The sequence below is a fragment of the Peromyscus leucopus genome, chromosome 4, assembly GCF_004664715.2.
Source record: "Peromyscus leucopus breed LL Stock chromosome 4, UCI_PerLeu_2.1, whole genome shotgun sequence".
Lineage (NCBI taxonomy): Eukaryota > Metazoa > Chordata > Mammalia > Rodentia > Cricetidae > Peromyscus > Peromyscus leucopus.
The window spans coordinates 128,654,634-128,680,148 of NC_051066.1; the positions used below are offsets into that span (position 1 = coordinate 128,654,634).

At 55.6% G+C, this 25,515-nt stretch overlaps 1 protein-coding gene across 1 annotated transcript; it reads left to right on the forward strand.

Annotated features, from left to right (window-relative positions):
- The first annotated feature begins 4,245 nt into the window (after positions 1-4,245).
- Positions 4,246-17,917, forward strand: Mylk2 (myosin light chain kinase 2). The gene is made up of 13 exons (XM_028887494.2): positions 4,246-4,341; positions 4,446-4,545; positions 5,025-6,126; positions 6,798-7,096; positions 8,468-8,573; positions 8,971-9,064; positions 11,443-11,552; positions 11,636-11,777; positions 14,549-14,619; positions 14,723-14,851; positions 15,412-15,564; positions 15,673-15,805; positions 17,052-17,917. Exons 2-13 carry the CDS (start codon positions 4,494-4,496, stop codon positions 17,130-17,132), a joined length of 2,472 nt encoding a protein of 823 aa, XP_028743327.1. The 5' UTR covers positions 4,246-4,341; positions 4,446-4,493; the 3' UTR covers positions 17,133-17,917.
- The last annotated feature ends 7,598 nt before the right edge of the window (positions 17,918-25,515 follow it).

The following is a 25,515-nucleotide window of genomic DNA, read 5'->3' on the forward strand; positions in this document are numbered from 1 at the left end:
CCGCCGCCACCGCAAGGGAAAGGCCATTGCTCAACTGCCTGGATTTTCCATCACAGAGGAGCGGGGAAGGGTCAGGCGGGGAGCGTCTCCTCAAGCAGGTCCTTGTAAAGCCTTTTGGACAGATTGATTTCCTTGGGGAGCCAAGAAGCAGTGCTGGGTGGAGTTAACCCCTGCATTCCCAAGGAGATTGCCTGGAGACGGCAGGACCCGGGAGCCCTCGCTCCTGGAAGGCAGAGCTGCCCAGGGCAAGTGGCCTAAGGAGCCGTGAACTCTGGCTAGAGAAACCTTCCCTCTGGCCTTGTTAAATCCAACAGGCATAATTGCATCCTGCTGACCTTAATTCCCCTGGCGGGTTTAATTGGGCCTGGCACCGTCCCACTTCCTGCCTTGGCCCCACAGAGGCAGAGAGCGTCTGCGCAGCTGGCACGGGGCGGGGAAACCCCTTCATGAGTTAGGTGGGCAGGGGTTCTGGCAGCTTCTTGCAGGGTTGAGGAGGTTCCCCTGTGCCCCACCCCTTGTGCCCCTCCCCTGCGCCTCCACGAGCGCTGAGAAGCCTGGGGACAGCCTGCGAGCAGCTGACAAGACCAGGTCATCCCACACAGATCAGAACCACGCCAGCCTCCTATCCCAGCAGAAGGCACTTTTGGTAAAGCAGGCAAAGTAGCTGGACTCTCTATCTGTGGTGGTCACCACATTACCAAGTCCCAGGCCCCTTTGCTCTGTGCCAAGTACTTTACATACACAGGCTGGGCACAAATTCTCAGTCACCCTGGGTGCTCCCAGCCCCCCAAACACTTAATGAGTTTCCTTCTGGGAGCAGGCAGGCCTCCAGCAGAGGAGGAGACCACTAGGGTACATGTCATCCTCAAAGCTGGTGGGTGAGAACTCCATTGCAGTCCTCCTGACCCTGACCCATAGGGCTGCTGCAAGACTAAAGGCAGGATGTTCCTGGGACTGGGGAGACCCACTCTTCAGAAAACATTGCCAGAGGCCCCAGAGAGGGTCAGCTGGGAGGCAGCCAGTCCCCTGGTAGGAACAGTCTATATAGTACTGGTGTCACAAGCATGAGGACCTGAGTTCCATCCTGAGCACTCATGTAAAAGCTGGGTGTGGGGGCTGGAGAGATGGCTTAGTGGTTCAGAGCACTGACTGCTCTTCCAGAGGACCCGGGTTCAATCCCCAGCACCCACATGGCAGCTCACAACTGTCTGTAACTTCAGTTCCAGGGGACCCTCACACAGACATACACACAGGCAAAACACCAATGCACATAAAATAAGAATACATCAATTTCTTAAAAAGAAAAAAAAAAAAAAAGCCGGGTGTGGTAGCTCTAGAGAGGCAAAGAGGTGCATGCATCCTGGGGGCCCCCTGGCTAGTCAGCCCAGCTAAATTGTGTTCAGAGACAGACCCTGTCTAGCTTGCTTTCTGTTGCTGTGATAAAACACCACGACCAGAAGCAACTTGAGGAGGAAAGGGTTTATTTCAGCTCACAGCCTACAGTCCGCCATGAAGGGACAGCCGGGCAGAAGCAGCAGGAACCCGGAGGCAGGAACTGAAGCTGAGGCCATGGACAGGGCGCTGCTTACTGGCTTGCTCCCCCTGGCTTGCTCTGCCTGCAAGCTTATACAGCTCAGGACTCCTTGCTCAGGGATAACACCACCCATGGTGGGCTGTGCTCTTCCCCATCAATCACTGATCAGGAAAATGCCTTACAGACTTGCCTATACGCTAATCTTACAGAGGCAATCCAAGTATTCCTCTTCTAAGATGGCCCCAGCTTGCATCGAGTTGACAAAGACAAACAAACGAAACCCACATAGATCAGGTGGAGCAATGGAAGAGGACACCCTGACACCAACCTCTGCCCCCACCACCCACAGCACTCTTCAAGCAACTGGCTGGCCTTGGCAAGTTGATTTTATGTGGGAATCCTAACAAGACCAGCAGATTAGAATAAAACCCCTTGTGATTAGAGGTGGCTCTGAGTTTGAATGTGACCATTCTGAGGCCACTCTCCAGGCTCAGGGGCTTTGGGACAAGCTGTTTACCTCCCCTACCCCCCAGCATCAGACTCTACATCTTTAACATATGAAACACCAAACTCTAAGGACTCTTGTGTGGGTCCTAGGAGCTGGGTAAAAAGTCAACTCTTGGCTCTTAGTGGGCCCTCTCTCAGGGTCTGACAGGTGATATATTGATAGCCACAGAGGTAACTAGGGGACGCCATCAAGGACCACCCCAGTAAAGGAATCCAAACTCCCAGACAGCCTTGCTAGGCAAACACTGGCTATTATGGCAGGCACGTGATGACACACAAGTACCATGTAGCCATGCCTAGGTTGTGAGCTCACCACGGGAGTAGCCTGGGGGCACCAAGGAGCATTGCAAGTGGAGATAAACAACATTTCAAGGCAAGCCAAACCATGCTAGGGAGACAGCCAAATAGAGGACCATTTCTGGGTATCCCCATCACAGGTGAGGGCCAGAGACATTTTCCAACTTTCTGAATGCCACAGGATCGTGAAGTGTATGAAGCATTCTACTAACCTCTATTTCTAGATTCTTCTCTGTTGAGGGTGTTAGGCAAGTCACTCATTCCTTTAGCCCTCCTTGCCTTCATCTAGAAAATGGGGTGAGTGTGGCCCACAGTTACAACAATGACAATGAGTAACAAGAAGTTGGAAAAAGCCAATAGGAGGTGCTTGGTGGCTGGGATTCCCTTCCTTCTCTTCGGTGACCTCAGGTTCATCTCCAGCCCAGCTCCTCCTGGGAAGGTGCTACACAGACATTGGTCATTTTTGCTTCCTGGAGGAGGCATGCTGTCTGCTGAACCTTGAAGAAGAGAAGCAGTGCACAGGACCAGCCCAGAGAGGAGACCGAGCCAGGATGAGGAAGGGTGCTATGAGCCAGGATGAGGAGGGGTGCTCTGAGCCAGGATGAGGAGGGGTGCTCCGAGCCAGCTTCTGTTAGCTTGTGTCTACTTTCAAAGAAATCATGCATTTTTGAAATTCAGTACATTTTCAAAGCTCAAGGAAAACAGTAAAAGGCTGAAGATGTGAGTGACACATGTCTGTCATCTCAGCACTCTTGGAGGCTGACGCAGGAGGATCGAGAGTTCTAGGCTACCCTGGGCCACATAGCAAGACCCTGTCTAAAAACCCAAAATAAAGTTGAAACAAAATAATGGTAAGAAGCCTTGATGGCTGCCTTCCACCCAAGCCATGGATTTCTTGTTACCCTGCCAAAGAAGTGTTCGCAAATCACAGACCCCCTGGGCTATTTTGCCCCTGATTCCCCTCTCCTTTGGAGGTGACTTCATATCTGTCTCTTAGTGGCTGCCCGATCCATTTCAGAACTCCGCATTTCCCCCACTTCAGAGAGGTACTGCGTTCCTGCCAGCTTCCATCCCTCTGCTACAAGGGCAGTGGCCAGGACTAGGCATGGTGAACCACTGGAAGGTTTACCTCAGTTGGGATCTGGACCCAGACACCTACCCACAGCCTCTTCAACACTCAGCCGTGGCCAATGCTCAGGGCCCCTCCCAGAAACGTGGGCTGACACTTCTGGGCAGTGGGAGAAGACCCCACAGCATACTCCTCCCGGCCCCATCTCAGCCTGAACATCTCCAGCTTGGGTCCCCATCCCTGAAGAAACTTCCTATCAACCCCTTCTTGAGGGTGGCCATCATATTTCCACAGCCAAGCCTCCATGGCCCCAAAGAACCCAGGAAAAGGAAGTTTTCCCTAGGAAAAAATATTGGACCTATGGACAATTAAGCAAGTGACCCTGGCATGATTTCTTACCCAGAGATGGTCTGAGTAGATCCGGATACCAGGGGGCACAGAGCTGGGCCCTGGGGCCCCAATGGCCCTCCCCAAGCTCCTGGGAACCCTGAGAGATGTGGCATTGAGATGGGCAAAGCCATGCCTGGGCCCGGCCATAGTCTTGCCCTTCAGCCCCGCCAAGGGCCCCTCTTCTTGTAGCCCAATCCCTCATCCCGGCCACAGGGGATGCCCGGTAAGGCCTGGCCACAGCCTGCTCCCCAGGGCCCAGGTGCCCCTCCTTTTCTCTTCCTGATGGCTCCAACACTATTCTACCCCATGTCAGGCCGTGGGAAGAATGCCGTGTCCTCTGAACGGGGGCCAAGAGTGACAGGTGGTGGCAACCCGCACTCCATGGCCCCTGGTGTCAAAGATCCTCCTCTTAGTCTCCGCCTCCGCTGCCCACGCCCCTGCCTCCGCCTCTGCCCACCCGGCCCAATCCCTTACAACCACCCCAGGATTCCGCCTGAGCGGCCGCTGCAGACTGCTGGCCACCAGGTTGCCCCTCTCTATCCAGGTACATCTCTCCTCCCGGTTCCCTGGCCTTGGCCTTCTCTCTCCAAAGCTGGAAAAGAGGCGGGCATCCGACAACTTGATAACACTTCACTCCTCTTTCTGCAGCTAGAAAGACTTGAGTTAGACAAGCAGAAGCACACGCCTACCTACCTCATGGCTACAGAAAACGGAGCAGTTGAGCTGGGAATCCAGAGCCTGTCAGCAGGTGCCAAGCAGGGGCAGGAGACGGGAGGAGGAGCTTCAGAAGGGATGTTTTTGAAGCCAGGGTTGGGCAGGTTCCTCACAGGGAAGTCTGTGCCCAAGGTTTTTTTTTTTTTTTGCACGGTGCATGAGGGATTTGGGAATGGGGGTAATCTGTGGGTGGAGTTGGGCTGGGTCCAGGGCCCGCATGGAGCCCTTGCTGGAGGGACGGGGGAGATGGGAAGCCTGCATCAGTGGCTGTTGGGATTCCCTTCAGTGCTAGAATTTGAGGAGTGGTGGAGGCCAGCAAAGCCCATCCAGAGGGGCAGAAGCTGGCGCACAGCTCCCAAGCTCCCGACGAGTTTGCTACCAAGCGGCTCCAGAGACGTGGTGGGACAGGCATTGACAAGTTGTCCCTCGGTAGGGACCCAGAGCAGGTCTCTGTCCGGCCTGGCAAGCGAAGGGAGCAGGGGGATGCTGATGGATGTCCCCCTTCCTTTGCAGAACAGACACCCAAAGGTGCTGCAGGTGATGGACCTCCAGCTTCAGAGAAAGACCCCAGTCCTCCAGCCACAGAGAAAGACCTGGGCCCCCCTAACACGAAGAAAGACCCTGGCGCAGAGAAAGACCTGGGCCCCCCTAACACGAAGAAAGACCCTGGCGCAGAGAAAGACCTGGGCCCCCCTAGCACGAAGAAAGACCCCGGCACAGAGAAAGACCAGGGCCCCCCTAACAAGAAGAAAGACCCTGGCACAGAGAAAGACCAGGGCCCCCCTAACACGAAGAAAGACCCTGGCGCAGAGAAAGACCAGGGCCCCCCTAACAAGAAGAAAGACCCTGGTACAGAGAAAGACCTGGGCCCCCCTAACAAGAAGAAAGACCCTGGTACAGAGAAAGACCTGGGCCCCCCTAACAAGAAGAAAGATCCTGGTGCAGAGAAAGACCAGGGCCCCCCTAACAAGAAGAAAGACCCTGGTGCAAAGAAAGACCTAGGCCCCCCTAACACGAAGAAAGACCCTGGCACAGAGAAGGACCAGGGCCCCCCTAACACGAAGAAAGACCCTAGTGCAGAGAAAGACCAGGGCCCCCCTAACAAGAAGAAAGACCCTGGCACAGAGAAAGACCTGGGCCCCCCTAACACGAAGAAAGACCCTGGCGCAGAGAAAGACCAGGGCCCCCCTAACACGAAGAAAGACCCTGGTGCAGAGAAAGACCAGGGCCCCCCTAACACAAAGAAAGACCCTGGCACTCCAGACCCCAAAAAAGGTCCAGACCCACCCTCCCTGAAGAAAGATACCAAAGCCTCTGCCCCAGAGAAAAAGGGTGACCCGGCTCCAGCTTCGGCCAGCAGCCAGGGCCCTTCAGGAGAGGGAGACGGGGGTGGGGGGCCTGCCGAAGGCAGTGTGGGGTCTCCCGCAGCCTTGCCCCAGGCCACTGCCACAGCCGAGGCCAGCGTCCAGAACCAGGATGCCAAGCAAGCACCCTCGGACAACCAGGGACCTGGAGAGCCCAAGGCGGGCAAGAAGGCAGCCGAGCGTCGAGAATCAGGAAGAAGAGGCTCACCCGCCTTTCTCCACAGCCCGAGCTGTCCCGCCATCATCTCATGGTGACCGTCCCTGTTTGGGGAGGGAGAGGCCGGGTAGCTCCTTTTCCGGGCTTAACCTCCCTGGCTTGAGTCCTGGGTATTATCACATCTCTCATTGGGAAGGCACTTCGGTCCTGGGTCCCCCCCCTTCTAACACCCTGTCCCGAAGAACCCAGGAAATTGCTTTTGTTCAGAGAACAGAATGTCAGACAGGGGATGTCCCCAAAGGCCACCCAGGCTGCATGTTGTTGTTGTTGTTGTTTTCTCTAGGCTTCTGAAGGGGACTTGTTGTGGCAAGCTCGAGAGAGTAGGCCCTTCTTAATTTAATATGAAAAGGCGACTAACAGTTCATTCATAAAACTGATGCAGTCAGTTCTGCACAACTGGACACCCGAGAACTGTAGAAACAATGGCGACACTTCTTGCACCAGTCTGATCGTGACACATTAATGGCAGTTACATGGCAACAGTTTTTATGAATCAGGAGCCTTATAGCTTCCTGTCGGCCAGTAGGATTAGCCACATCATGGCAGTCAGATCCTGTCAATAGTTCCTCCACGTGTTGAGAGTTGGCCTTTGAAGTGGATGAGGTGGAGCTGGATGTATTTGGGGGCAGGGGACAATGTTGTCTTAGCTCTAAATGGCAAGTCATATCTAGATGCCTCTAACCGGCACGAGGTGTCTCTCCTTAGCTCTGAGAAGACACCGGCTGTGAAGCCCCTGAGCGACACCACAGAACTCATCTTTACAGGGGTGTCTGTGACCCCCGACTCCCAGGGTCCTGGGCCAGCCAAGGCAGAAGGCGGGACGAACACCCTGGAAGAGAATCAGAAGGCAGAGGCAGAGAAAGCCCCAGGCCAGGCTGGCCATGCTAAGGTGCAAGGGGACACCTCTCAGAGGATCGAGTTCCAGGCTGTTCCCTCAGAGAGAGCGGAGGTGGGCCAGGGCCTCTGTCTCACTGCCAGGGAGGAAGACTGCTTCCAAATTCTGGGTAGGTAGGGGGCAGGCTGGAGCTGGAGTGTCCTGGGGGTGGGGGAGGGAAGGGGTGGGGTAGTCCCAAGTATCCTTCCTTGTGCAGGGGCCTGGACTACCCTGATCCAGGTCTCCCCCAGGTTCCCTGGTTCAAATGTCACAGGGCACCAGGTAGTGTTTCTTTCTGATAGAGATGGGAAAGGGAAACTAAATGCCCAAAGACAGATGGTAAAGACTGTCGGACCTCAAAACCCGCTTTGGATTTTATTCTACATCCGCTAACATGGGATTTAAAAAGAAAGTCACACAGATGAGTAAAGTCGCATAAACCTGCTGAAAAGTGGGTGTGGGGCTCTGTCTGAGGAGAGGTTCCAATCCTAGGGAACTGGAAATGGAACGGGGGATGGCAGGGTGTCAGGGAGCCCTAGGTTTCACGAGCTGCGCAGGTGTTTGTGTGTGGGACCCGTGGCCAGGGAAGCTGGGCCGGCACTCCACAGGGACCCAGAGAAAGCCCTGGGCGGCAGGAGAGTCACTTTGAAGAGGGAAGGGGTCCCAGCAGGGGTGCTGTCGGGCTGGGGGGTGGGGTGACGTAGGGTCAGGAGAGCTCAGAGTGTCCTGACACCCCCTCCTCCAGACTGAGGTGCCCCGGGAGACCGGCCAGTCTGCCTGGCTGGCGGCAGAGTGCCACCCAGACAGGGTGGGAGGACCTGGCGGCTGGGCGGTGGCCAGGGGCCCTGCCTCCTGCCCCCGCGGTGACAGAGACCTCCGCCCCCGCCCAGAGATCACATCCTTGGCATGACAGGACCTGAACCACCTCCAAGGGCTGTCTGATTTATCACCAGAGTGGCTTCCCTGCCGGCTCTGACTATTTTTAAAGGTTTCCATTCCGATGAGTCAGCCCGCTGGCCTTCGAAACCCGCTGTCCCCAGGATGCCCACTAGGTGGCGGCACGTCACCACCGAACCGCGGCGTCCCTGGGCGCCCCACCGTGGTGTAATCAGGCGGCGAGCAAGTGTCTCCACCCACACCATCATCCAGGCACAGCAGTCCCACAGTCTGGGACTCCACTTCACAGCTGCTGTGGGGGCTTGTTTGGGTGTTTTTTATTGGAAACATCCCTCCCTCCGCGCTAGAGCTTATATCTAAGTCCGGTCAGCTAGCTGTCTCATCGTTCTGCAGAGAACCCGAATTCCCCCTAAAGGAGACGGATTTTGGGTCTACAAAGGCCATTTTGGGTGTACACGGCAGAACTAGAATTGGAAACGGGGTCCCGTTCTGGCCGGGTGTCCCCCAGGCATCACTTGGTAAACTCGACTCTCCGGGGGCAGGGGGGCAGAGTTTCCCAGAAGTCACCACCCCTGGTTCTAACAGTTCAACTCTGTCTCCTTAGATGATTGCCCGCCACCCCCGGCCCCCTTCCCACACAGGATCGTGGAGCTGAGGACTGGAAATGTCAACAGTGAATTCAGCATGAACTCAAAGGAGGCACTGGGAGGGTGAGACAGGGACCCAAGCCTGGAACCACGCACCGGGGAGTAGCCAGCTCCCATGGTCCACTAGGACACGGCCCACATGCATGCACTTGCTCCTATGTGGTCACACCACATACCACCTCCGGAGGCGTAGCGACTGTGGTCACTTTCCTGGGTGTGCCTTTGGCCACTCCCGTGGGAAATGTCGTCTGTTCCACTCACCCCATGCTCTTCAGCCACCATCTTGGTAGGAGAGCCTCCACTTCAGGAGGGAGTTAGGGCCGGTGGGGTGAATGCTCCCACTGCTCAGAGGAGTAGCCAGAGTCACCATCAGGCCTGGGCCAAGAGGAGAACGGAGCACAGGTCCCTGCTGGCCCGTGGGTCTTGGAAGTACCCTCACTCCAACTTTGTCTCTTTCCAGTGGTAAGTTTGGAGCTGTGTGTACCTGCACGGAGAAAGCCACAGGCCTCAAGCTGGCAGCCAAGGTCATCAAGAAACAGACTCCCAAGGACAAGGTAGCTGGGGAATGCTGGCCCTACCGTGGGAGATGTTCTCGGATTGGCCACCTCTTATCTCCAGCTACCCATAGTGCTGGGCTAGGACCCTGGTGTGAAAAGCTTGTGGCATTAAAGATGCCACATAAGGAGAAGGCGCCCCGGGGGGGGGGTGCGGGGGGGTGCGGCGAACACAGCCTGGTACAAGAGGCTGGTGCCCCCAGCCATAACCCAGACACCCCATTTCTCAGGGACTCTCCCTTCTGGGCCCTCTGTAAAGCTCAGCAGCACTCAGAATATAGGTGGTCATCCCCTGTGATAGACAGTGGGGGTCCCAAAATGCAATGGAGGTGGCCCCTGCCCCCAGGGAGCCTGTGTCAAGGAAAGGAAGGTCAATGGAGAGCTGCGCTTCCTGCTGCCAGTGGGGTCTACGCTCACAGCTCACAGCAGCTACGTGCAGGGTCACACGGATTGAGGGCCAGTGGGCGACGTGAGGTGTGCCTGGTGTCTCGGGAAGCTGTGGGCAGCAACAGCGAGGTTCCTGCCTCAGCCCTGGCTCAGTGGCGCTTCCTGGGCCAGCTCCTGCAGAGTGAAGGTTTTGCAGACGGAGGTGTTTGCGTGGCAGGGGAGACTTTGGGGGTTTCAGGCAGAGGACTGTGGAAATGAGGCTCAAGTTGGGCAATTCCCTGGCATTCTGGGTTTACTCTAGCCTCACAGAGATGGAAGAAGGGATGGAAAAAAGAAGGGAGGAGGGACCCAGGGGTCAGAGAGAGCAGAGGCTGAAGTCCCAGGGTGTTGTAGGCCAAGGTAGTCACTGTGTGGAAGGCTGGGGCGCACCAAGACCACGGGAGCAGCACCACAGTGCCACAGAGCACTGATTCCCTTTGCTCGGAGCACAGCCGGGAGGGGCACGTTTTCTGTGTGGTCCTACCCTGCTCCGGTGTGTGGATCTTTCATTTACGTATTTACTTCTTTGAGATGGGGGCTCATATATCCCAGAGTACCTTGAACTCACTTTGGAGCAGAGGCTGACCCTGAACTGCTTCTACTTTCTGAATGTTGGGATTGCAGGAATTTGTCACTATGTCCAGTTTCTGCGGTTCTGGGGATTAAACCCAGGGACTCATGCGTGCTAGGCAGGCCCTCTGCCTACCCACGGAGCGGCGCCCCCAGTCTCAGACCTGTACTTCTGACTGATCTTCACTGGCTTCTATCACAGGATCTGGTCCAGCATGACTACTCAGTGTCCGTGCGCTGTGTGAATTAACTGGAGCCAGCTGTTGGTTAATTTGACCATGGAACGCTTTTTTTTTTTCCTTTGCCTTCCACTGTACCAGGTGCCAGAGAAATGTCACAGGACTGAAAAAGCCCCCAACCTCATGGGACCAGCACTTCAGAGAGTAGGGACAGATAGATGACTAAAAGCTGGAACAGAATGAAGAGCATGGCACCAGGTGTCGAGAGGTGCCAGACAGAAAGCGAAGCAGGGCAGTGACGGGAGTTTGATCAGAGGGACCCTGTTAGATGCAGGCCTCTTCGGGGAAGTGGTAGGCGGCGAAGTGACAGCGGCATGGAGGGGTGGGATGAAGGGGAAGGGGTGCAGCTGGACAGTCTTGCATTGATGCCTCGAGGTTAACAACTGCCCTGGAGAGGCAGGTGCCTGGAGAGGCCTGATGAGTAGCACATGCCAGTTTCGTTTCTACCAGAGCCTACCTCAGCCCAGCAGTGTGACCACTGGCCTGAAAGTCACAAGTGAAGGTTGTTTAGAGTAGAAGGAAGGGGTGAGGGATGGCCGAGTTTCTGATCTAGTTTAAGGTGGTACTGTGCCCAAGGCCTTAATGATGGACTGTCAGTGGGCATGCAGAGACCACAGCTCCAAGCTCTTTGTCCCCAATGCTTGGGTGAAGATTCTGTCTTTTTTTTCCTCCTGAAGGCTACTGGCAAGTCACCCATGGAGAAGGGTTGGTATCAAGGACTTACTTAGCACATGGTGAATCTGGGGCTTTCTTAGATCCCCAACGGAAACGGCAAAGATGGCGGCTGGATAGATTAGAGTCTAGAGATGGAAGCAGTGGTCGGAGGCAGTGTTATGTAATTGAGAATCAACCCCATCTTAGGGATGGGGGTTGAACAGGGTCTTACTGTGTGATCCAGGCTGGTCTCGAACTCTTGACCCTCCTGCCTCTGCCTCCTGAATTCTGGGATTACAAGCATGTGCCACCACACATGGCTTTGGGAACTGATTACACCTGGATACAACAATAGCTATGGATTTGATGCAGGGGCTCAGGGTGAGGTTCTGGGGGGAGAGTGGTGGAGGCCAGGAGACCAGGAGGGAGGAGGCTGGAGGGTGGGGGTGTTGGTGCCCAGTGGGTCCCCTTGATTTTCCTGTTTCCCAGGAAATGGTGATGTTGGAGATCGAGGTCATGAACCAACTGAACCACCGCAATCTGATCCAGCTGTACTCGGCCATTGAGACCTCACATGAGATCATCCTGTTCATGGAGTAGTGAGTGCCCGCTGTGGGTGCCGGGGCTGGGCGGCAGGGCCAGCAGCCGGGAGTCGGTCTGCAGAGGGGCTCTGTGCACACAGCATCGAGGGCGGCGAGCTCTTTGAGAGGATCGTGGATGAGGACTACCATCTGACCGAGGTGGATACCATGGTGTTTGTCAGGCAGATCTGCGATGGGATCCTCTTCATGCACAAGATGAGAGTCCTGCACTTGGACCTCAAGGTAGTGGGCTGGAACAGCACTGACCACTGGGTGTCGCTGTGGTCACTACTCATTTCTCTAGCTCCTCCTACTCCTTCCCCATCCCTCCTTCCAGCTCACTCAGGGTGGACCACGAGTGCTTGCTAAGTGCTAGGGATGGAGGCAGGGATGGGGTCGGGGGAGGCGTGCCTTAGTCTCAATGTCCATGGAGCTCACTGTCTGGTGTTTGATGCATTCCAGCTGCTGGTCTCTCACAGCAGCTACCTCTGTGATGGCTTGTGACTGGTACCGCCAGTGTACCGCCCTTACTCAGATCGAGAACCTAGTGCTGAGGGCCACTTTACAGCAGCCCAGTGTCCTGGGACTCCTCCATGGCGCTCACTGAGAAGCCTCATGGCATTGTCACCGTGCACAGGAGGCAGGCACTAGTGATGAACTCTACAAGAGGACTTTCACACCCTTGTACATAGCTGACCAGAGACAGCAAACAGATTTTACACGGTACTCACTCCCATCAGCACCAGTGGCTGCCGGGAGCTTAGAAACACCTGCCTGGGGCATGGAATGGGGAGGAGAAACACAAATTGCCAGGTGTCTCCTGTCTCTGTGGCAGATGCTAATGAATACTGAGTAGAAAGTGAATAAGCTCCATCAGTACTGGGGTGGTACCTGCGTTCATTCACTTAACTCACAGTTACCGAGTATCTGCAGGAAAAACCGACCCTAGTGTGGGAACTTACAATGGGGACTAGGATGCACATGTTCCCTGTTCATTATACAGTGTCCAAATAAGTAAAATTAATAAAAAAGGTTATGAAAGGCACAACGGAGTATCCAGGACATGCAGATGGAGAAGCAAACGTCTGTCTGGTGGAGCAGGGCCATGGATGCGGGCATCCAACAGCTTCTGGCTTTGCTCGGTCTCATGTTCTGAGAGGGCGTGGGATTCTCCCAGCAGCCCCTGCAGTTACCTTTGAGGACACACAGGGAAGGAGAGAGAGGAGATGGCTTTCAGTGGGGCCTAGGTGGAGTAGGGTATGGAGGCTAGGGTAGGAAGCTAGGAGAGAGCTGGTGGGAGCTGGAGGGGTGCACTTTGAAAAGTAGGGGTACCTGGCTGAGGGTGTGTGTGGAGTGGGTTGGCAAAGAGTCAGAGGTGATTGCAGGGACAGATGGGGGGCCCTCTAGGAGCTAGGGTAGCTGGAGAGCTACATGGGGGGACATGCTATTCCCCCCACGAAGGCTGATTTGGGGGGTGGCGTAGGACTCCTAATTAAAATACAAGGTCCCAGGAGAAAGGACTCTGTCTCCAAGAATGTGGCTTCCGGGATAACCACAAGGGTTTGCTCAGAAGAGGGGCTCATAGTGAGAAAGCAGTGTGTCTCGGCTGCAGGCCGGCCCTAGGTCTGGTGGGAATAGGTTTCTGAGAAAGTTTGGGTCGGTTTGTGGGTCCCTTGTGGGTTTGTACCCGGGGCCATTCTTTCTCCCTCTGCTTTGGGACGCTAGCTAAGTTACAAAAGTCCTCAGGTCTTGCTTCTACAGGAGCACGGTCATTTCAAAGAGGCCCCCAGGAAACCTCAAACTGAATGGCCACAGAACTCAAACAACAGCAGAGCTATGCTGAGTGGTGAGGTCAGGGTGAGGAAGACCCTGGAAGGGGAAGGTGTGGAAGGTGCACCCCATCACTCCACAGAGGTGGAACCCCTTGTTACTCCGCAGATGTGGTGGAGTTTGTGTGGTAGCTTCTGTCTTTGAACCCCGTTCACTTCAGTGTTCACCCCACTTACTCTTGACCTGGCCCTGTGCCCCCTGTGGTAAGAAGATAAAGCGAGGCCTGGTGTGAGTGTATGCACCCCTTGACTAGCACAGCTCTCCACCAGTCTGATGGAGCATGGGAGAGGCTGGGAGAAGAAGGTGGTCCCTGGCCTGGGACCCGGAAGAGGAAGGTGGCGAAGTTAGGTTCAGGCGCTGAGGCTGGGGGATTGCTCAAGCCTGGGAATTCAGAACCGGACTGGGGTAGCCTAGGGAGAGCTTCATCTCAAAAAATCAATATAAGGCGTTGGGTGGGTGGCTAAGTCTGTAAAGGGTTTGCGTGGCAAGCACAAGAACTTGGACTTGGGTTTGGATGCCCAGCAACCGTGTGAAAAAAGCCAGGTGCAGCGGTGCATGCCTGTAATCCCAGCAGTGGAGAGCCGGAGACCGGAAGATCTGGGGACCTGTTGGCCAACCAGTTTTACCAGTCAGTGAACCCCAAGTCCAGTGAGAGACTCTATCTCAAAAAGCAGGGTGGAGAATGATTGAGAAAGACACACACTCCGTCTCCACATGTGCACACATCATCAGCACAACACACAAAATACATACATAAAAAGTAATAAAGTACCATAGGCCTAATGCTTGCGAGAGGTGGGCACCGCCCAGCTGAGAGCCGGAGAAACCTCGCTGACCAGGGGCCCCTTTGCGGCCCTACAAGGCTTCTATCTCTGATAACATCCTTGCCTGGCCTCCAGCCAGGGCACACTGCCTATCTGCAGACCTCCGTTTCTCCACCCTCCACAGGACGGCGGAGAGAAATCCCATCTGTGCCTCCTGGGTAGTCTTGTGCTTTGAGACAAGCCCCTTACAGGACCTCAGCCTGCTTAGGCTGAGAGCAGGCAGGCCCAGTGGATCTCTGAGCATCACCTAAGGATGTATTCCCACACGTGGGGCCCCAGCAGGGGACCCGGGCAGAGCCTGTGGGGGAAAGGAGGGTGAGCTGGGTCAGAGGCCAACCTGGGCTATCCCTGTCTCCTCAGCCAGAGAACATCCTGTGTGTGAATACCACTGGCCACTTGGTGAAGATAATTGACTTCGGCCTGGCACGGAGGTACCAGCTGGCTGGCTGGGAGGGTGGGGCCTAGAAGAGTTGGTGAAGGGACTGGATGTTGCTGGTGGCAGCTGGGGACCTGAGCTCTCAGTCTCTCTCCCAGGTATAACCCCAACGAAAAGCTGAAGGTGAATTTTGGGACCCCGGAGTTCCTGTCACCCGAGGTGGTGAACTATGACCAGATCTCTGACAAGACTGACATGTGGAGCCTGGGGGTGATCACCTACATGCTGTGAGCCCCGGGGGAGGTGCTGGCTGGAGTCGGCAGGGGCACAGGGGTGGGGAGAAGAGGACGAGACTGGCCTTGGGGGTTCCAGTGAGGTGGTCTTACCTTCCTGATCCCTCAGCCAACTTTTTTTTGGGGGGGGAGGGGGAATGCTAAGGAGAATCAGAAAGGGAGACTTTGTACCCATTTTATATTTGTAAAAACCAAGGTCCCCTAAAAGCACAGCATCCCATCTGGGGGCAGACTCTGGACAACAGATTCCCCATGCCCTGGGGTTGGGGACAGAGGGACAGTGGACATCTTCTTGTGTGTGTTCACTGTGTGTTTCACACTCACCCTTCCTCGTCTCCACTGCAACCCTGGGAAGCTGGGGTGATTATGCCCATTTTACAGATGAGAAGAGTGAGGCTCAGAGAGGGGAAGTGACTTGCCCAAAGTCACCCAGCCAGATTCAAACCCAGGTCTGTCCCACTCTGGGAGCCCGGGGTCTTTCCAGCACGTGCTGCCTCCCAGGCCCTGCTTCACCCTGCTGCCTCACTGTTTTGCCCGACTCTCCTCCCCTCTAGACTGAGTGGTCTCTCCCCCTTCCTGGGAGATGATGACACAGAGACCCTGAACAATGTCCTGTCTGCCAACTGGTACTTTGATGAGGAGACCTTTGAGGCTGTGTCGGATGAGGCCAAAGATTTCGTTTCCAATCTCATCACGAAGGACCAGAGGTAAAGCTTACCTGGGCTGGGAACCCTGTACGCTCGAGGGCAGAGCGCATGTCTGGGCCGAGTGGGCCCTGGCACAGGCCGCTCCTCACCACGCTGTCTTCTCCACAGCGCCCGGATGAGTGCAGAGCAATGTCTCGCCCACCCCTGGCTCAACAACCTGGCGGAGAAAGCCAAACGCTGCAACCGCCGCCTGAAGTCCCAGATCCTGCTTAAGAAATACCTCATGAAGAGGCGCTGGAAGGTACCAGAGCCGGGGCAGGAGGAGGAGGAGGGCCGAGAGGTGGGAGAGCCCGGTTGGCTGGGCAGTCTCTGTTGACAGGGCCTGGCCGTGTCTGGAAGACACGGGCTTTTCTCTGGGTCCTGGGCTAGCTCCCATTCTGAGCTGGAGTTGTTCACCCACCCTGCCTGCCAAGGGAGGATCGTTAATCGAGGGGTCCAGGCTCCGGAGAGCATCTCTGACCCCTCTCCTCCTCCATTTCCCAAATATTTATGGAATAGCCATAGCCGTTACTTCCAAATGCTCCGCTGCTGTGGTGGAGACGTGGCGGGGGTGGGGGGGTGGGGGATCTGGGTCTTGTGGACTTGACTTCCAGTGTCTACAGGGAGTTCTTAGGAGAGGGGTTGGGAGCGCCAGGGGTGGGGTTACACCTTTGAACAGGGAGGGGTCAGGGAGCAGGAACAGGTGCAGCCAGACCTCAAGGACCTCAAGGAGATGGGGGAGAGGGAGCCAGGCAGAGGAGCAGCCCATGTGACAGGGCGGAGGCCGCCCCATGAGTGTGAGCAGCAGGCCGCAGGCTGATGGGCTGGAATGCAAAGGGAGGTCAGAGGGAACAGGCAGTGGCTGTGCTGTGACCCTGCGATACAGTTCCTCACGTTGTGGTGGTGACCCCAACCATCAAAATTATAGTAGCTATTGCTACTTCATTACTGTAATTTTGCTACCGTTACAAATCATAATATCAAAACCCGTGTTTCCTGATGGTCTTAGGCCACCCTGTGAAAGGGTCTTCTGACCCTCAAAGGGGTGGAGACTCACAGGTTGAGAACCAGTGCTGTAGAGGGACTCATAGATCGGGGTGAGGAGTCTCTTTTGCTTGGACAAACAGTGTCATGGCGCTTTTTATAGCTGGGTTGGGCACTGTGTCTCCCCTGGCCTCTGACCCTCCTCTAATGAGGGCGGAATCTTTTAAACGTCTTTGAAGTTTTTTATTTAACATTTATTTATTGTGTGCGTATAATGGAGGGTTCAGGGGTCACACTCGTGTGGAGGCCTATGTGTGGAGGTCAGAGGATGCCTTTGGGAGTGAGTTCTCTCCTTCTACCATGTGCCTCCCAGGAATTGAACTCGGGCTTGGCTGCCAGTGCCTTTCCTTATCTGTTAAGCTCTCTCTCTCTCTGGCCAGAAAGTGGGGGGACTCTTAAGGACACTCCTTCCCGAGGTTCTCCTCTGCTGAAGTGCTGACCAGAATTCCTCTCTTGTCCCCCAGAGAAACTTCATCGCTGTCAGCGCTGCCAATCGCTTCAAGAAGATCAGTAGCTCGGGAGCGTTGATGGCTCTGGGGGTCTGAGCCCCGGGAGCAGCTAAGCCTGGATGCGGCTGCACAGTGGTCAAGGCTGAAGCCACACAGCTCAGAAGGCCAGAGAGAGCCAGATCTCTAGGGGAGGCTGGTCAGAGCAAAGCTGCACCAGGCTGGGAGGCTTGGGGCTCCCCGGGCCTTTACTTGATACCACGCCTCCTACGCGAACATGGAGTGTGTGGCCTGGAATCCATCTTGCTACCGCCTCCTCAGACAGGGCTGTGGCCCATCAGCCCCACCCAGACTCCAAGGACGTCCAGGCCATGCCCTAGTCCCTCCTTTGAACCGCTGCCCTGTATTGCTTTGCCCCGCCGGGGGCACCCTTGCCTGGAGTGGGATGGCTGGGGGTCCAGCAGGTGGGCCGCTGTGATGGTGGATGGGAAGCTTCTAGAAGGGGAGACAGAGCAGGCTTTGTGTGAGAGGATGTCCATGCCCTGCCTCACACTCCCAACAGATCATCTGGCCTCCTGGCCCCCACCCACTGATTTTGTGACCACCAACACACAGGAACTCCGAGAGAAAGCCAGCCCAGGCCTGGAGTGGTGGTGGTGGTGGTGGTGATAGAGAGAGGCCTGGGAGACATGAGACTACCCCCAAGTCCAGCCCAGCTACTCTGTGCCCGTCCCAGGGGCATTGACAACCTCAGATGACAGGATGAACTGGCCCATGACGAGGAGTATGAAGCCACCGGGCAGTCCCCAACCTGCTCTCAGCTTGTGCCTTATAAATAAACATACAGGTTGGAGGCAGCCTCCTTCCCTCTGCACGTGCACTAATTCGTGTGAGATCACAAATGACTGCATTGACTGTGCACCTACTATGTGCCAGGCACCGAGTTCACACATCTGCGCACAGTGTGGTGTTCACAGATGCAGGCTCAGGAGCTAGAGTACCGACTGTATGCTGTGTTTACGTGGCTTCCTTGCAGCGCCTCAATCCCCTCACCTGTGAGAGGGTCGTCACAAGAGTTGAAGTACGGAGTGACCTGTGCTAGACTCTGGTCATGGGCACAGCAGGGATTATTAGATCATTATTCTTTGGAGTAGGGTGGTGAGGTCGATACGATTTGTATTTCACAGAGGGAAACTGAGTCAAGTGGTGAGACCCAGATAAGAGCTACCTCACAGAGGAGAGAGAATGATGGTGCATTGGCGAGATGGAGACAAGATGAATTATGCATGGCCCAGGGAGGAAATGGGGGTGCTCCTTATCCACATCCAATAGTGAGAAAACAGGCTCAGAGCAAGGAAAGAACTTGAAGCCTCCTGCTGGTCAGTCTGGGCCTGGGGCTTGAAACAAACTTTTGCTGTGAGCTCAACATTGATCAAGGAGGGAACGGGGCGTCCAGGAAAGGCTAACAGATCCCACGGCTTGTGGTGTCTATCTGCTATAGTAAGTAAGCCCTGCTTTCTGCTCTCACTGGCCTCATCCAGGCCACCCATGCAGGCAGGGGCCATCTGCTGCAGGAGCAGCCAGGAAGGCACAGCAGAGCCATACTAGTGCCCAGACTTTGACTGAGAGGTGACTGAGCCCCAGGCTCAAGTGAGGTGGCCTGCCAGAGTGGCAGAGTGGTGAGCACCAGGGTCCCAAGCCTGCAGTGACCAGCACAGAAGTACTGTACTCTGTCAGGGAGAAAGGGTGATTTCAGGAAGGCTCAAGAGGCTGCTGGGAACCAGGAGCAGTACCCAGAGCCCTCAGGCAATGGTTTTGCTCTCGCTGCTGCCGGGCTACCCCGGGCTTGGCCCTTGGGTGTGTCCACAGATTGAGACCTGAGCGATGTTGTGCATACCTTTCTTGCTTCCATGACGGCAGAACCAGGCACCTCACCCCTCAGCCCTGACATGGGGTGTGGGATCTGGGTCTTGGGGGGTGGGGAGAATCTAAGTTTGACCTTAGCACTGAGAATTGAAAGTTTCAAAAACCTGGTTTGGGCTGTGAATGGCAGCTGTAATACTGTTAGGGCCCCCAAGACCACACACTGCTGCCCACTGCCCACTGGTACCCTGCTGCCTCCTCCACCTCCGACCTCTGCCAGCTGGGCCTGGGTTTCCACTGAGTGATCCTCTTTGCCTCACTGGCCGCACCCTGGCTGAGCATCAGGCCACACAGAACGATGATGAGATGATGAGTCACCCCTGAGAGGGAGGAAAGGGAATCAGGTTTAGCCTGAGCAGAGATCCAAGGTCTGGATCCCACTAGGGGACCTGTGGCCACAACGGGGAAGGCCCCTCACCAAAGACTTCAATAGTACAAACCAGAACCCTGACTCCAAGCACGTTTGTTTCCTCTTTCTTTCTTTCGTTCTTCCTTCCTTCCTTTTTTTTTTTTTTTTTTTTTTTTTTGAGACAGGAGCTGTCTGTTAGCTCTGGCTGTCCTGGAACTCACTATGTAGACTAGGCTGCCCTTGAACTCACAGAGCTCTGCCTGCCTCTGCCTCCTGAGTGCTGAGATTAAAGGTGTGCGCCGCCACACCCGGCTCTGTTTCCGTCTCTGTAACTTGATCACAGCCTTAGCTCTTTCTTCTGCAGCTCCCAGGGGCGATCGTGACAGTTGAGACACAGGACGGGGGCTCTTCTATACGTCTCTGGTGAGGGAACAGGTTCAAAGAGGAAAGATGACTTGCCTAAGGCCACACAAGTTAATATTTCTGGAGCAAGAAGCCCCCCGAGAACCATAGACAGGGGTGTTCACTCTCCAACCCTAAGTCTGCCCTGCTACCCTTCTTCTCCCAGACACATGTCTGCATGAGTAATCAGACACCTTTGGGCCTCTCAGAACCCTGGAGATGGAGAATATAGACTTGACAAGATAGATGGGAGAATGGCATTTCATAAGGACTTTTTCTCTTTCAAGACAGAATCTCACTATGTAGTCCTGGCTGTCCTAGAACTCACTGTATAGACCAGGTTGGCTTTGAATTCACAGAGACCCGCCTGGCTCTGCCTCCCAAGTGCTGAGACTAAAGGCATGCGCCACTATGCCCAGGTTCATAGGGACTTTTTGGTCTCTCAAAACCTGCAGAGCACACTCAGGAAAAGCTGGAGCCCTTGCCCTGTTACAGGGCTGCATCTGCCTCTCTGGAGATCGGGACCTGAGCCCTATTGCTCTCAATTGGGTTCTGTCCCTGGCTGCCACTGGGAGAAAGGTGTCTGTACCCTAGAGCTGCACGCACTAAGGGAGGCAGGAGTCCACAGCTGACAGCAGACTCCCAGAGTGTAGTCCATGTCCAGGGCTCTGGGCCTAGGGCCCTGCCATCCCCAGGATGCCAGGCTATGAGCTTCCTGAACTCCAGGAAGAGCAGACCCTGCCCCTCACAGTCCAGCGGCGTGGCTGGTCCTGCACAGTGTGGGTCTCAACAACAACGCAGTGGCTGTCTCCTGTGTCACGGACACTCCTTTGGGCCAAGAAGGGTTAAGCGCTTCCAGTGGACCCTCCTCCTAGCTGGGCCCAGCCCAGAGAGTGTTCCTCCAAGGCCATTTCCTGCCTCTGGGCCTGGGCCAGGCCCACAGTGACCACCCCCTGGGTCTGGAAGCCACCGAGGCCACATCTGGTTTGGATTACCCCAGCACTGGTGACGTTGCCTTTTCCTGTCTGAGTCTAGTGGCCTTGAATTCCTCTGGCCACCTTGAACCCAACCAGGCAGTGGTGGGAAAAGACGCAGCCCTAGCTTGGCCGCCCAGAGGGAGTAAGGCCGCCAGGGTTGTTCTGCGAGGTGGGGGGGCTGGTTCCTGCCTGTGAAGCAGCTCTGCACCTGCCTCTCCTCCCTCTCTCCCCCCTCGAGAGGAAGCACTTCCTGAACCCCAGCATTGTATTGAGAATTTCCATGTGTTACCCATCTAGCATTTCATGGCTAAGGGAACCAAGGCGCAGGGTTTCCCAGTGAACCTGGGATGTGAGTCCGGCAGTATGGGTGAGGTTTCCTTGGGCCAGTCTCCAGGCTGGGGCTCACAGCCTCTGGGACCCTAGAGGAAGGGTGGGGGCTGGGAGAAGCTGGAAGAAAACTCAGGAGACCACGGGGACAGGAAGGAGTCACCAACCTGAAGCCTCATGTTCTAGGAGTGACATCCCAGGTGGGGCACATGAGGAGCAGGGCTTTCTAGGGTAGCGGGGAGGGTGTGGGGGCGGGGCAGAGAGAGCACAGGAACCTGAACGCAAGCTTACCTGAGCACATTCTAGGAAGCTTTTGCATATGTTGAAGGACATCATTTCTGGGGAAATAATCAGGCTGACCCAGGGCCGTAGGGAGCCACAGAAGGGTTCTGAGCCGAGGGAGAGCATGGTAATATTCATGCTTTTGACTGATATCTGCCGCTAGGCAGATGAGTAAATGGGAGAGACTGGAGGCTGTGTCCAGTGGCTTTAGCAGAGAGGCAGCAGTGAATCTGAAGAACTCAGATACTTCAAGGTGCACCTGGAACTCCGGGTTCAAAGCCACCTACTTGCTCTCTTTGAGCCTCAGGCTCCTGTCTGTAAAACGAGGTATTGACCATACCTGCTTCCCAAGGTCAGTGTCCACGTCACATGAGAGGCCCAGGCAGAGCCTGGTGCAGGCTCCTGAGCATGCATTTGGCTTTCAGGAGCCCCTGCAATGTTCCACATAGGGTGGCAGTTGCAAGGGACAGCAGTGAGTAGACGAAGTCCCTGGTCTCAGGGGGCTTCTAGTGGACAAAAGGCACTGACCTTAGCTCGCATTGGGTGGGGGAAGGAGACAGTGGTCAGGGAGTTTTTATCTGAGGATGCTTGATAGAGGCTGCGAGTGAGAAGGAGAGAGCCCCGTGGATAGTAGTGGAGGGCCGTGCAGGCAGAAGAAGGGGTGGGCATGAAAGCTGCTTTGAGTCAGTGAAGAGAGAGACCCCCATGCATGCCCTTACCCAGAAGCCCTGGAGAGTGCTGAGCGAGGGAGGGAGTCCCTGGGGTCCTTTGAGATAACCCACGGTGAAGGATGCATGGGTAATCGAGGCGCCATCCACTCGGTAAACATTCACCACACCCCTACCATGTTTTAGTCACCGAGGTAGAGAAGAGGTAAAGCGAACCGGGTGGACACAGCCCTTGCCCCCAACCCTGCGTTCTGAGGTGAAGGTACATAAGTGCAGACCCTACAGCTGTGAACGCCTCACAGTGGGGACCTGCGGAGGCGGCATGGCACTGCCGGAGAGGGATTGTGCGGCGCAGTTAACCGGACTCAGGCTTTGGGGGCTCCTTTGGGGCGGTGTTGGCCAATGACAGGAACTGTCTATAGAAGGCCACCCTGAAAGGAGGGGTCACTCTTTGGAGAGCAGGCATGGAGCAGAGCGGAGACGCTTATCTGAGCTGGCTGCCAGCAAGGAGGAAGGACCAGCTGCTCTCCGTGTACCTAAGTGACACTGGGCAACCTTGGGACTGGCCCAGAGGACAGTGACCTGGGGGCATCCCTGGCCTTCCTGGCTGGCGAGTGACTAATGGAGCCTCCGGTCTGTTTTTAGCTATGGAGCTGCTTCCTTCTGTCCACCAACTGTCTCCCTGAGTCACCTACCCAGTTACCAGCAGGGTGAGGACAGAGGATCAGGCACCTCAGAGGAACCTCCAGTTTATAGTTTTGCTGCGTGTGTGTACTCAAAGGATGGGGCCGAGGGAACTGGGCTGAGAGTGTAGGGGGGGAACCTCTGGTGGGGATACATTTTTTATTCTAATTTTATCTCTCTTGACCAAATTATACGTGAGGATGTGGAGGGTCCCACATGCCAGTCCTGGGCATCAAAAACAGCACAGAGGAGGAAACCGAGGCTCAGATAAGTGAATCCACACAGCAAGAAATGAAAAGGACAGAATTGAAGCTCACAGCGTCGTTTAATCCTTCCTTTACATTCTATCGCCTTCTTACACAGCAGCTAGATACTGTCACCATGCTAAGGGGACATATCAGCCCCCAAAGGCAGATTTATTTCACTTGACTATCATTCACATTGCAATTCAGAGTGCCAGGCCCTGCCTTAAGCACTTTGCAAATGCTAGCTTACAGTGTCCTCAGACCAGCCCCATGGGGGTGGACACTCCATTTGTGTCCTGATGAAAACGGAGAGGAAGTGACTTTTCCCAGGCCACACAGCTTGGACTGCACTGGAGGCAGCCTTGCCTCTGGCAGCCTGGGTTATGGGGTGATGGGAGCTTGGGCAGGGGAGGGATGCTGGGCCTGAATTCCTTGCTTCCTAAACTCCCAACAGGCAGATGTGCCCGGCCAGCTCAGCCTCCCCCTGCTTTCTCATCACTGGGCAGCTGCAGGAAGCCGCCCTCTGGGGGAGAGGGTCTCTCACCAGCCAAGTGCTGTCCGGGGGTGTGGGAAGGCATGAGTAACTTGTAACTCAGGCAGGGGGATGCCTTCAGCAGGAAAGGAAGCAGTAGGTGGGAGGCAGGCCTGTGATAAGCCCAGTGGAGGAGTCTGTGAGAGAGGCGGGCCCTTGGGGTGTGGTGGGGACCCCATCCATGCCCCCCTGAAGGCAGATGGGCACTCTGCCCTTGGACAGCCAGACCAAATGCCAGCAGATGATGACAGCCCAATAGGGTGGCTGCATTTTGTTGGAACAGGCCCTTCCTGCCTCCTGGAATGCACATAATGCAAGAAGGTCAGCAGACACCATCAAGGGTGCATTCCAAGAATCTGAGCTGCTGTGATGAAGAGCTCGGGAATAGTCTTAAATACCGAGCCTACCATTTTAGGATTTGATCTGGTCTCAGAACCCATTCGGCTCTAATTTCCTGAAGGGGAGTAAATGGTCCCTGGACTTGGGACTGGAGACAGATGAGCCTCCACTGTTGGAGTCCCCGAGGTGTCAGACACCACATCCTGGCCCTGAGAGTTGAATGGGTGACTTGGGGATTCACTTGGGGGGTCACTGTGTGACCTTGGCCTCGACCATCTGTATCAAGATGTTTTATCTAGAGTGACCTAGATGAGGGGTGCTTTCTGGCTCTACACTTCACCTCCCAATGGGGGCAGTCGGACAAGAGGCAGAAGTATCTGTTGATCACAGAAAGAACATGAGGGCAGGATGCCCAGCGGGAAGGTGCCCACTGGGTACTGAGCAGAGATCATGATGTCCAGGCCTCCTGGCCAAATACCTCCAGGGATGGGACTATCTCCAGGGATGGGATGTCCCCCAGGCCAGATAACTCCCCTGAGACTCAGACACAGAATCAGATTGCCTACGTCCTACCCTCTGGACAAAGAGCTAAAACCAAGGCCCAGAGGAGTGGGCCTGGTCCAAGATTGTTTCCCAGGTAGGCCTAGACCAAGGTCCTACTTGGGAACATCACCATTTCTTGACAGTCTTGGGGGTTACGGACAGAGGGAGGTGTGGCACCAGAGCTGAGTTTGGCTATTTTTTTTTTTTTTTGCATGCTTCCCAAGGCCCAAGCATGCAAGGCCTCAGCCCAGTTTTTCACTAACCCTCCATGAGCCAGCTGCTCGCTTGGGTGGGGACCAGTGGAATGGTGGTGTGGGAAGTACCAGCTAAAGACATAGAGAGGGACCTCAGTCTCACTGTCACCCCAGCACAAGCACCGGAAGGAACAGAGGCAAGAGCCGTCCTTGGAGAGCCTCAGTCTCCTCTTCTGGGACATGGACACTGGACTCAGAGGCTGAACATCCTTGGGAGGCTGGGTACTTTTCCCAGCCCTGCTGGCTTCCCATCTTCCTACCAGCTAGGATACAGGCTGAGAAGGGACTTGGGGTCACCAGGGCTCCAGAGAAATGCAAGGCAAGGAACAGTGCCCGACTGCGGCCTCTTTCCCTGACCCAGCCGATCACCACCAGGGACTGCGTCCTGTCTCTAGCCGACTGTATCTCCCCAGCATACCCACCCCATACTCCCCACATGCTGACCCCACATCACACGAGGGGCCCCTCCCTCTGTGTATCTGCACCCCTCACTACATGGGACCCTGCTACCTTCCCTCCCAGCAACCCACTGTTCTGCTGGTTGGGGTGCAGCAGGCATGGTGGGGAGGGGGAGATGGGAGGGGAGGAGGAGGGGGGCAGTCCACTTCCCCCAGCTGGCCAGGCGTTTTCCCATCCCCTTCCAGTCACAGTGAGCTTCGTCCCTCAGGTCCCCCTCCACCTCAGTTCTGGAGTCTGTGGGAACCAGACGGCTCAGCCAGGCCAGCCAACTTGCTTCCTCCAAAGCCCCAGGGGGCCTCTGAAGGGAGGAGGGTGAAGACCGCCTTCACAGAGGCTGAAGTCAGTGGCTAAGCCACCCAGGGAAGGACTTGTCGGGGAGACTAGGCCACCTGACTGGGTGCCACCTCATGGGACATAGGGCCTTCTGAGCTCTCTGCCGAAGGTTAAAATGGGGGCACACCAGCACTTTGGCCCCTCTGCCTCAGCCCATACCCATGG